Source organism: Sander lucioperca, chromosome 3, assembly GCF_008315115.2.
Source record: "Sander lucioperca isolate FBNREF2018 chromosome 3, SLUC_FBN_1.2, whole genome shotgun sequence".
In the NCBI taxonomy this organism is placed as follows: domain Eukaryota; kingdom Metazoa; phylum Chordata; class Actinopteri; order Perciformes; family Percidae; genus Sander; species Sander lucioperca.
Genome location: NC_050175.1, coordinates 16,623,717 through 16,635,752, shown reverse-complemented (window position 1 = coordinate 16,635,752; position 12,036 = coordinate 16,623,717). Strand labels below are relative to the sequence as shown.

Sequence of the window (12,036 nt, the reverse complement as noted above, 5' to 3'; positions counted from 1 at the left end):
TTAAACTCGAGTCTGGACAGAAAGGAAAACTCCACGTTTGAAATGTTGAATTGCATCAGTTTGCCACAAATCTGACTTAATTTGTCTACAATCCCATTTCCTAGCAGTCATTTTATTTAGTGGATATGTGACATGCCACCTTGAGAACATTAGAGGGCAGGAGGAACCTTTTTTTCTGCCCTCTGCAGAACACTAGTTGAACTAAAACCCTGAAGATTAAAGTGACCAAACTGATTTTTTTAGGGAAATATGGGAGTTCACAGATGAGAAAAAGTGCTGAGCTTCAGCTTCTCCTTGATGAGGATGAAGTTAATGATTACAATGTGGTTAACGGTGTTGCATAAGACGATTCATTTGGAGGTTTAATTAATGAGTGCCACATTTTTATTATTATATAAGCTATGTTTCTGAGTCTCCACAAATATTATTTTGACTAAAAGATTGCTTTAATTTGGGCTATTACACTCTTCTATTTACTTATTCATCCATTCATTTTAATTGTAATTATGTAATTGAAAGTAGTTATAATTTCATTGTCCTCTCTCCCTATTGCCTCTGCTCTTTTCCATTTAGCTTTTTAAAGCTGTAAATCTTGAGATGTGGTCTACAGAGTGGAGGCCTGCTCTGGGGAGCAGGGGCACATTATGAACACCAGGGGGAGTCTGACTCCAACAAGCGATCATTCTCACAGCATATAAATGATATACTTTTTTTGTCCATAAGATAGATAGATAGTTTATTACAGCTTTGTGTTCAACAAACACAAATGGTCATGTTCGTGTGTGTGTGTGTGTGTGTGTGTGTGTGTGTGTGTGTGTCTGTGTGTGTGTGTGTGTGTGTGTGTGTGTGTGTGTGTGTGTGTGTGTGTGTGTGTGTGTGTAAAAGTGAGCACTAGTAACTGTGACTGGTTGGTAAGGGCAACTGCATAGTGGTGATATTGGGGGCGAAACGTTTGGCACAATTTCTCATTGTTATTCTGAGATGCTTGATAAATATGTCCCCATTGATATAACGACCAAACAAACAAGACCCAGCCCAACCTCCAACCCTATGATGTAATAATATATGTTTATGTCCATCCTAATGCTTTCCATTAAGTGTTACTCACCCTTGGGTCACTAGTGTGGCTGCTGTTGCTGGGACTCTCATTATACTCCCAAGTGATGTTCTGTGCTTCTTGCAGAGTCACTGTGGCTCAGAGGTGAGGGTTAAAGCTTTATTATTGCTATATATTCTTATAAAGACGTGCTCAATGAAGGTGAATAGAATAAGAAACTTGTGACAGATTGAAGCTGCCATCTGCCACGGTACCTTGTCTACTTTGGGCTGTACTGTAGGCCTTTCCTCGGGTTTAAGGTGGATTTTTGGGGCAACATTGGAAAGGGACTGTGTATGTATGTACACCACTGACCTGGACTAGAGATACCTTGTTATTGCAAGGTTATAATTGGTAAAAATTCAATATTAATTTTTAATGCTGTCAACAAGATCATTCTCTGGACATAGCATCTGTTCTGGACTCCTACCAGATGAGATACATGTACAACATACATACATACAGTACCCAAAGACACTTAAAAACTGTTGATGGAATGTGAGCCACAATATTAACTTTAAGTTATAATTTTACTCAATATGTACAGAAAACAGCTTCAAAAATTGGAATTAAAATTTATAAATTTTTTTCAGCTCATTACCAAATGAGCCAAAGAAATAAAGGCAGCATGATCTTCTCAAACATGATGACCTGCTGTCCTACGTATGTCCTTGTGCAACAATACCTGTAGCTGATAAGCCTCAAGCCTCCAGATGCAACCAACAGACTTATCAGGTTATACCTTTCATATTTTATCAACCCACCACAGCCATTGAGTGTCCTTCCTATAAGTATTCTCTTTATCTGGGGATTTATAGCAGTACAAGCACCAGTATGTGTAAATGTAGCTTCGCATTGAGCTAACGTCTCTCCCGCTGTTTTTTAAAAGTTAAAAATTTGTGTTAAAAAATTGAAAAGTTATAAAATCTCTTTTACAGTTTTCACCAACAGCAGTTACATATCGCAGTGTGTTCTCTGTAGATCCTTTGTGTCATACTTGTCGGCTTTTCGGGGCACAAGGACATTCTTCTTTCAAACATTATATACAGTGTCATCCTGTATTGGAGGACTGAGCCATCATAACTCATATGTTTTCCTTTTTTGAGTGGAGGGGACTGCTCCCGGCAGTACTGTCACTAATAGTTTGATCTGTAAGAGTCTCTTTGGTGCAGTGCAGACAGCACTCCCAACCTGATGGTTTGTGTTCATTTTATTCATATTTTCTTTTTTCCTATGCAGCGCTGTGGAGATAGGTCTGGCAATGCAAGACTAATTCACAGTTTATCCATCTGCTTTTCTGTCTATCTTCATGTCTTTCTAACTACTGACACATATTTGATTACGTGTCAGTAATATCTGTTGAGGCTTTGAGTGACTGTACTGATGTCTGGTTGTCCGTTCATCCAGATCTCTCGGAGAATCCGCTCTCGCTCTTCCAGCCTCTGGGCCCGGTCCAGCTCTGATGATACACACACACACACACACACACACACACACACACACACACACACACACACACACACACACACACACACAGATTAAAGCACGCCCATACACTGTCCATTCACATAACAATCAAATTTCACATCACTGTTGAAAGTATAAACGTGTGTGTGTGTGTGTGTGTGTGTGTGTGTGTGTGTGTGTGTGTGTGTGTATGGCTCACAGAGATGTACCGATGAACAGTCTGTGAGTGAGTGTGTATAAATGTGCATTGACACATTATTAGGCAAAAATTCCAAAACAAATAAATATTTCTTCAAAACTGCTTCTCCCAATAAGTCTATTTCATCTTTTAAATGCTTGTATAAAACATTTTTACACAAATATTTAAAACAAATGTATTATTTTACTCACGTATCAGTGTTAACCGTTCTGCAATGTTTGGCTCTGCTTATCTACTGTTTTCTAATCCATTTCGGACTTTGAGGACTTTATCAAATATGTAAAAGTACTGCATTTCTGTAATAGGTAGGTAGGGCGAGATAGGACATGTCTTGGCGGAGGTCTGCGCTTTCCAAATGCCGTTCTAGTTATTACTGTTTTTAATTCATAAATTGTAGGAACCGACAGAATTAGATTTTACTGGAATTGTATTTTATATGATTTCACATGACAAATAAATTGATTGATTCATTGTTTGATTCACTGAGTAGTTTCTAAATTTCCATCACTGCATTTGTCATTCATTGAGTGCATTTAGTCATGTAATGTACTGCCAACATTTTGCAAGACTATGACTGTGTGAGAAAACAGTTGGCTGTTTGGATTCCTGGGGCATCATAGCTGGAAAAACGACACCTTGCTGTTGAGTCTTTTAAGTCTCATTTATCCTCTGTGCTACCTGGGCACTCTATGAGATATACTAAATTGGATTAAATGGTCTTGATATGAGGCATGGCTCATCCTATGTGTGTGTCTGTGTGAGAGATACCCTCAGCTGATGTGAACATGGTGGCGTGCAGCAGAGCTCTCTCAAAGCGTCTGCGTCTCCGTGAAGACATGTCAGAGGTGTCATCCCAGTCCTCTGATTCGCTATCCCCAGCAGGCGCAGTCCCTCCAGAGGCAACAACAGCAGTGTTGTCTGGATTACTGTCAATGGGCTGATGGAGGGGACAGCCATGATGGCGACGGTGATGATGCCTGTTCCTGTGGCGATGGTGCTTGCTGTTGCCATAGTGACAGTCTGCTCGACAGTGTATCTGGAAGACGATGGCGCAGAGTGTGACAAGAAGGCCAACACAGACACCGCCCAGAAACACCAAGGCTGTCCTCTCGGGTTGGTCTAAGAGAAACAGAAAGAAAATATGAAAAGTTTTCAACAAAGAACGTTGAACTTATTGCAGATCTGCTACATTCTAGTTTATAAGATAATTTGATGATTTATTCCATTCAGGAATCAATATTTCAATTGATCGTCTAAGTTTTATCTTTTAAACAGAGAGCGTTAGTTAAAATGAGAAATGCATTCAATAGGGATCCATATTAGAATCATTGGAAGACCTTGTTCATAAAGTGTGGTCCAGGGGTCCTTTAGGAAATCCATGGCATCACCAGAATGGCCAACAACGCTGTTCCTTAACTTCCTTGATCTTATACAGTAGCACAACAAGAGTATATTGATGACTACAGACAGTCACACATGGCAATTCTGCTGATTGGACCTACCTGCAATGAAGGTGTAAGCTGCCAGTATGTTGCTAAGCAATGCCATCTCCTGGGAGACCACTTTCACCTCCATATTTGGGGTTCCTGACGTGGGAGCGCTCATGATTTCACAGCCAGTTCAGCTTATTGTATTCTCCTGCAGCGGTCAGTGGAGTTCATACTTCATCCCTCCCCTAGATTGTAGGTTTGAGGGGTGGAGGAGAGGACAGAAGTAAGACATGATAGAGGGTTAGAAACAAGAAGAAGGGAAGGGAGAGGAGGGTCAGAGGGACAACAAGGACTAAGCACAAGGGACAGTTAATGAATAACGTACAGATACATGCAGAGAGTCTAAAAGGATGCATCTCACTCCTCATCTACCTGTAGATCACCACCCAAAAAAAGAATTGATATGCATTAACAGTGAATTATGGCAACTTACCCTGTTTATATGACCTTACAGCAGTAACTAACCACACTCATTAAAATGATCCTGACTGTGTTGACATTTTGTGTTTTAAGAAATATATTCTTGTAGAAAAAGTATCACCAATCATTTCTATTTATCCAGAACTGAGTTCATTGTAATATAATTATAGTATTTTGGAAACTTGGACACCTTGCACCTTAATCTATATGTCGTTTCTCACTTTCCCCCTGGTTATAAACATGCCTAAGCTGTTCGCCTGCAGGGTTTAGGAGAAAAGGAAACCAAGAAACTAAGAGGCTTTTCCCCCTCAGTCATATGCCAATATTTAAATTTAAGATTACACGCATACAGAAAGTAATAAAGCCCGTATTCACACGCAAACACATACTTTAATGCACTCATGTATGATACATTCAAAGGTTTTGTATCAGTAGAACAAATACAACGATGAAAACACAAAAGAGCATTCTTGAAATAAAGGGAAATGAAAATGGAGGGGACCAAACAACATTGCAAAATGAGCTGTGAAGTACTTTTCACACAGAACAGTAAAATACTCCAGAAAGAGTGAAGAATTAAGATAAAGACAGATGTCTGACACAAGATTATTTTGCAAGACTTTTTATTTATTGACGCATCTAGCATGCATTGATACCTCCTCTGGACTGTTCACACACACCGTGCCTTCAAAAGAGATACATATCATACTTGGATAAATTTAATAAGATTTGAAAACTTTGTAGCCTTAAATCCAGTTGTAGACGTTTTCCTCCTACACACACTTTGCAGTTCTTGCACTGTGGGATGTTAACATATAGACTCAAATCCCATTGTGCTAGAGGTATACAGGTACGGGTATATCATTATTTGTTTTGTACAAAGGATTTAAACAAAAGCCAGTCTCTACATTATAAGTAGCCCTACCCAAACAGTGACACATTGTGTTCTCCTATTACCGTATGGTTTTGTAACCTTGGTTCTCTAAATGAAAAGACTTTCTCCACTCTATTGCACATTACGGAGCTGGAGAGATAGTCTTGATACGATAGAGAACTACTGAATATACAAAACAACCACATGTAGTTAGAACAGACCCTGAACTGTCCACACATGCAAATTACTTTACTTAGGATAAATAGTTACTAGTAAATGACTCAAGTATAGGTAAAGTAGTTGGTCACCAGTCTGTCTCTGGAGAGAACCACTAGGTGGCAACGAACAGCAGTCAGTCAACTTGCTCTTTGTAGGTTGGAAATAGAATCACTCAGATTAAGATGTAGATGACCTTGCTGGTGGACACAAACACACTCACAGAGGCACATCATAGATGTCATGGACTGAGCAAGTCAAATATCTTACTGGAGAACTTGAAAAAGCAGCACACTGTTCAGGGGTTTCAAAAGAATCCCACTTAAGGCATTGGATTGTTTTTCATTGTTTGGATGTTGATTTCAAATGAAAAATTCTATAAGCTTAAACTGCAGTGTTCCCACTCATACGGGACGTACAGCGTAGGACTTGTAGGCATTCTCATCTTGGGGGATGTGTATGAAAAGGATTACAATACAGAAAAAAACTAATTTTGAGGTCAGTACCTTAAAATATCAAGATACATATTTTTGCCATTTTGCCGAGCTCTCATTCAGCCGTATTGAGCTGAAAATGAGACATGGATGTAATATGCAAACATTTGCCATTGGCCTGGACGTGTTATGTGATTGTTCCAGGGACAAGTATAGAGTATCAATCAGTGCCACATACCACATTGTTTATTGCCCACAGTAGTTTGCAACACCCAGGTTAAATGTAGAGCAGAGATATAGACAAATAGTTCTATACAGTATTGTGTCTAGACATGTAGCCCCACACCCAGACTGGAACTCCCCTTATACACATTCAGAGACACCTTGTGTGTGTGTGTGTGTGTGTGTGTGTGTGTGTGTGTGTGTGTGTGTGTGTGTGTGTGTGTGTGTGTGTGTGTGTGTGTGTGTGTGTGTGTGTGTGTGTGTGTGTGTGTGCGTGTGTGTGTGTGTGTTTGTGTGGGATTATTGATGGCTTTGATACTAAATATACAGTATCATTTATTTCTCAGGAAATCAGGATGTCAGAGGGGGACTGGGTATAAAGAGCATAACAGAGCTGAGAGGGTCCAGGAAGGTCCTTCATCCTCTGAAAGGAGAGGAGAATTGAGGGAATCAAGACGAACAAGGGAAGAGAGGAGACTCCACTGTTTGCTTTTCTTTCTTAACTTCTTTCTAACCTGATCTGCTCAGATTAGGGCTCCACAGTCTATCTGATTGTGTTTTTATCCTGTTTAACGCTTCCCTGAGCTTTTCTTTATGCTTCAACTTGCATGAGTTTAAATATTTTTTTAATTCATCATGTTTTGAGGAGTTTGGCTCAATGGTCAGCTGATATCTTATGTGATAACAAAAAATGAACTAATATTTTTACATCTGATTTTTTCCATTGTCGTATATTTAAAACTTTCAGATTGAACAATCTGATGTAAAATAAAAAAAAACTGTCTTTGCTTGAACTGCTCACAGTTGCAAACTTTGACAAAGTTTTGGAAGTTGACTTTGCATAATGTGGTTTGACTGACTGACTGAGTTGTCGTCCAAAGCATCTTCCAAATAAAATGAAGCTCTGTATATATGAGTAGTAATCCTGTTATGAAAGTACAAACAGAGTGCAGCAGGGTAAAAAGGACATGGACATTGAGCTTTTTTAATTTCATGAAAGTGTTATGATTTTCCCAGCTGACAGCTTTAAACACATCTCATTACATACGAATGTGTTCTCATTGGGTGTTTATGAGCTTTCCCCCCATTAAACCTTTTATTAATGATTGCAAACAGGCCTAATCACGTTATGAAGACAGACCAGACTTCATGACAAACAACTGTAATCTTGTAAAAAAAAAAAGAACAGCAAAGTCTTAAAACTGAGCAGAATTATAAAGAAGCCAAAAGCTGCGTGTAGTACTCTCATGCTGTGAGGCTGTAAAAACCTGGCAGAAGCTTAAACTTGAACAAATGAAAAATGGATGATGCTCTCAGAGAAGATCAACTGGATGTTTTCTGCTGTAAATACTCTGAAACAGAAGGTGCAGCACTCTTGATATGTTAGTAAAAACTGAGATAACACTAAAGAACAAATCTGCATTTTGCCTGTCACATTTGTGAAAACATGGCTCAGTAAAACACATTCTGATGTCTCAACCTCACATACTCATTAGCATAAAAACCCACCTCAGGCCTATAATTATGTTACAGAATAATGAAACAGTCAAAAAGCAATGCATTAACACAGCAAGTGCAAGAGGAAACAACACAACAACAGATCACATGATATTACGGTGAAATATAACACAACCAAACACAACACAACCCAACCTCCAAGCAATTCTAAATCCATTGGCTGTCAGAGTCATTTTATGATATTGTGTGTAAATGCTGCCGGACGCAACTGCCCTTCTCTCTCCTGTTTTTGCTCTTACTCTCTCTTTCTGTCTTTTGGATTTGTCAATTTGGGTTACTGTTTGTTACAGCAAAATGCATGTCTTTCACACATAATTAACACAAGTAACTCATAGTTTATTATATTAGGCTACCAGGATAATATTTTACTTAACATTTCATAAATCATGCTTTGTTTAAAAAAAGAAAAACTGCTTTGTTTCATGAAGTAACTGCATCTATACAACATTTACGAACAAGTACGAGCAGAACACTCATGAAAAGAAAAGAAATGAGTATCTCAGCAGGTAAGTGTAGTGGAAACTCATGCCATAATTTACTATCAGGCAGCTGAACATCACAGTTATGTGAAGACATAAGTATGAGACACTTGGCCTGCAGCCAGCTCATTACAGCCACTGTGCCCAACAGTATGGGGTTCCATTTGTGCCAAGATTATGCCGCATGTGCACTGTCTATGTCGACTGAACATGTGACAAAACATTTGTCTGTATCTATTCAACTTTGAAGTGTACTTTAGTTGAGGCAAAACTATTTCGACACCGATTGGCTATGTTGTTTGATCATCTGACAACATATCTGTCATAATTCCAGTTAGAACTGTTCTTTTTTTTTTAATGAGAAGAGAGGGTTAGAAAGTTAGATGAGAAGATAGATATCACTGTCGTGTCTGTACGGTAAATATGTAGTACTAACTCCCTGCACAAATAGCGAATACACATATTTTTCAAAATGTGGAGCTATTCTTTTAAACATGGTTTAAACTACACGGAAGTACGGTGGCCGACAGGGGCAAACACACTGCAATTTAATGAAACACACGCAAATAGACAAAACACAAGCAAATTAAGAAAACATCTTCATTATTTGACAACACATGTGCAGCATTTAGCAAACACGCTGCAAATACACACAACACAACCAAATACAGAAACGCGCTGCAGAGAGAGAGAGAGCGCCGGGGAATGTTCAATTTCAGAACGGTGTGCACCGTTGTGATATAGTGTGCAACTGCTTTGAGATCATAGACTGTAAATATTAAGTCTATGTTTGAGATATGTTTTCTCTCGTTTGGTGGATGTGTCTCTAGTTTATTGGCTCAGGTCACAGGTGATACTCAATCAGCAGAGACGTGTCTGTAAACTCGTGGTAATAAAAAGGCAAAGCGCTCTCTCCCCGTGGGGTAAAAAATCAAGCTGTTCCATTTAGCGCTCCCCCTAGAGGCCTGGAGATCTTCCGTTGTGTAATCTGGATGCAGCGTTTTTTTGTTGTTGCATTTGTTTTCGGGGATTGTGTGCTTTTCTTTTTGCATCGTTTCTGTTTTCGGAGTTTGGATGCTTTTCTTTTTTGCATCGTTTCTGTATTTGCAGGGCGTTTGCTAAATGCTGCGCATGTGTTGTCAAATTTATAAAGATATTTTCTTAATTTGCTTGTGTTTTGTCTATTTGCGTATGTTTCATTAAGTTGCAGTGCATTTGCCCCTGTCAGCCACCATACAAGCACTGACTAAATGCATTAGGTTTATCACATCAGGGCAATTCAGACAGTTAAAGAAGTTTTCAGCCACAGAATTAAGCCACAGATAAATTGACATTCAAGCAGCTTTCTTGGTGCGTATTTTATCATCAAATGTGTTTCTACTACATGACCAAAGTCTAGATCCAACATGCCAACAGGAAGTGCAAGATCTTTGTCTCTCTCCTCTTTTTATAGACACTGATCTTCCTCTTACTTTTCCTCTCTGTGTCTGTGCAGTCTGGCCAAATTGTTATGGGGCACAAAAGGTCTTTGTTTTTCTCCATGTGGTTAAGAAGACTGTATGGTTCTTACGCCTGCTTCTGAGCTCTCGCTGTACACCAGCACACACCACACCACACCACACCACACCACACACACACACACACACACACACACACACACACACACACACAAGAAATAAATTGTATTTCTATGAGATACACAGAAACTCTGCAGACACATTGTCCACGTGCGCTCATCACACTTAAAGCGTATTTCTCTCTCTGTGCGTGTGTAATGCTAATGCAAAGTGACACTGGCCTTTCCTTCAGCTGCTGCACTGTTACTATCTAAACATGACCTGCAGAGAGAGTAGAGACATATACAGAGACACTGTGTGTACACATAATTAGAAAAGATAAAATAAGAGACAGAGAGAATCAAAGCAGGAGAAGAGGGAAAAAGAGTAATATGTGAAGGATAAGAAAGGAATCTCGTTAATACAACATACTACACTTGACATTATCAACATCATTGACAAAGACAACAACAATAACATTATCAGCAGCAGCATCAATATGTGCAATTCTCACCTCATGCACATGCAAAAACACTGTTTATACTTACATTTCATTATTGCCAAGATCCCATCGAGAGTGTGTATACTCCTCTCCCCTCCTCTCCTCTCCATTCCTCTCCTCCTCTTGTGTATCCTCTTCCCCTCTCTGTCCTCCTCCTCTCTTTCCTCCTCTCTGGTCCTCTCCTCTCTCTGCTCTGTACTCTACTCTCTGCTCTCTCCTCTCTCCTCCCCTTTCCTCTACTCTCCTATTATCTCCTCTCTGCTCTTTGCCTTTCCCTCAAAGAAGAAAAAAACAAGAAGAGTATAATTATATGAATAAATCTTCTGCGTCCTCCCCTAGTTGTCAGATAATTCCACGTACACGAGCCCTCCTCTCCTCTTCACTTTCTTCGTTGATACAAATAAAACATTTCAGTCATTCTTCCCTTCAGTTCTTCTTTTTTCTTTGATGCAGAGGCAGCAGGAGGGATGTTGTTCCGCTGACTGTTTTGCAGAGTGGAGTTTTCTGATATTCCATTTTAATTTTCCAGGTTATTGTCCAGAGAGACAGAGGTCAGGTCCTCAGGGCAGAAATGTGACATGAAAGACCCCGACAAGTCGGCCAAATCCCTCTCTTCTCTGCCAAGCGTCTGCCTCCCTTTCTCTCTCGCTTTCTCACTCACACACACACACACACACATTGGTAACAACACATACACAGTCACATTCATGCACATAGTTGTAAATGCAGAATCCCTGCCTCTGCCTTCCTGGTTTCTCCCTCTTTCTTTCCTACAGAACACTCAGCAGCAGGAGAAGAGAGAAAAGAGTGAGGTGAGGAGAGAGGGAGGGGCAGAGTGATATAATGCCTTACAACAACAAAAAATGTGAAAATCAGATTTTGAAATCTAAAAATGAAAATATATTTCAGTGTTATGCTGAAAAACCACATAAGTAAATGTACCGCATGTAAAATATCTGAAAATCACATTTGCCTATACCATGTGAATTTATCAATTTATCACATAAGAACTGGTGTTCAACATGTCATAAACATGTAGTAATAATAATGTTTATTTAAATAGCATTTTTCAAAAACAGTGTTACAGTGCTTTACAAGCATCACATATTAAAAACAAAGATACAGGAATAAAATCAAAATTTCATAAACTAGTAAAACTTATTAAAAATAATATTTAAAATGTGCAGCATTTGCACCTTTTTGTATGAATAAACACAGGTGACAACGAATGGCAACAAACCAGAAAAAAAAAAAATATTGTTATGAGAATGGAGATTTTATTCAGCTGTTTCACGCCTGCTGCTGTGTGCGTGCATCACCTGTCAATACAATGAAAGCAACTGGGTGAACACCTTTTGACTGAATCGACAAATCAATATTGTGCTTTTGTAGAGGTTAATAGAGCATGAAACGCTTATATAATATTTAATATTACTTAAAAGAATTGTGATACGGCATGTGCTTCAGTCAGTCTGAAATCTCAGCACATTTTAGCCCACTTCTCGTAATAACTGGAGGGAGAACATTACAGTAATTCATTCATGGTTGGCTTATTATTATGCT

The 12,036-nt window shown here is 39.1% G+C and overlaps 1 protein-coding gene across 1 annotated transcript; it reads right to left on the bottom strand.

Moving 5' to 3' along the window:
* Positions 1 to 963: 963 nt before the first annotated feature.
* On the bottom strand, positions 964 to 11,256 carry eva1a (eva-1 homolog A (C. elegans)). The gene is made up of 4 exons (XM_031314066.2): positions 10,520 to 11,256; positions 4,265 to 4,437; positions 3,531 to 3,881; positions 964 to 2,555 (listed from the first exon to the last, which is right to left on the bottom strand). The coding sequence occupies exons 2-4, from the start codon at positions 4,365 to 4,367 to the stop codon at positions 2,443 to 2,445; spliced, it is 567 nt and encodes a 188-aa protein (XP_031169926.1). The 5' UTR covers positions 4,368 to 4,437; positions 10,520 to 11,256; the 3' UTR covers positions 964 to 2,442.
* Between the last annotated feature and the right edge of the window lie 780 nt (positions 11,257 to 12,036).

Bases quoted from the DNA above. Each gene is read 5' to 3' on its own strand.
- eva1a (XM_031314066.2), bottom strand. From the start codon at position 4,367: ATGAGCGCTCCCACGTCAGGAACCCCAAATATGGAGGTGAAAGTGGTC. The intron at 3,882-4,264 runs GTAGGTCCAATC...TGTTTCTCTTAG, and splicing joins AGCTTACACCTTCATTGCAG to ACCAACCCGAGAGGACAGCC. The intron at 2,556-3,530 runs GTATCTCTCACA...GTGTATCATCAG, and splicing joins CATGTTCACATCAGCTGAGG to AGCTGGACCGGGCCCAGAGG.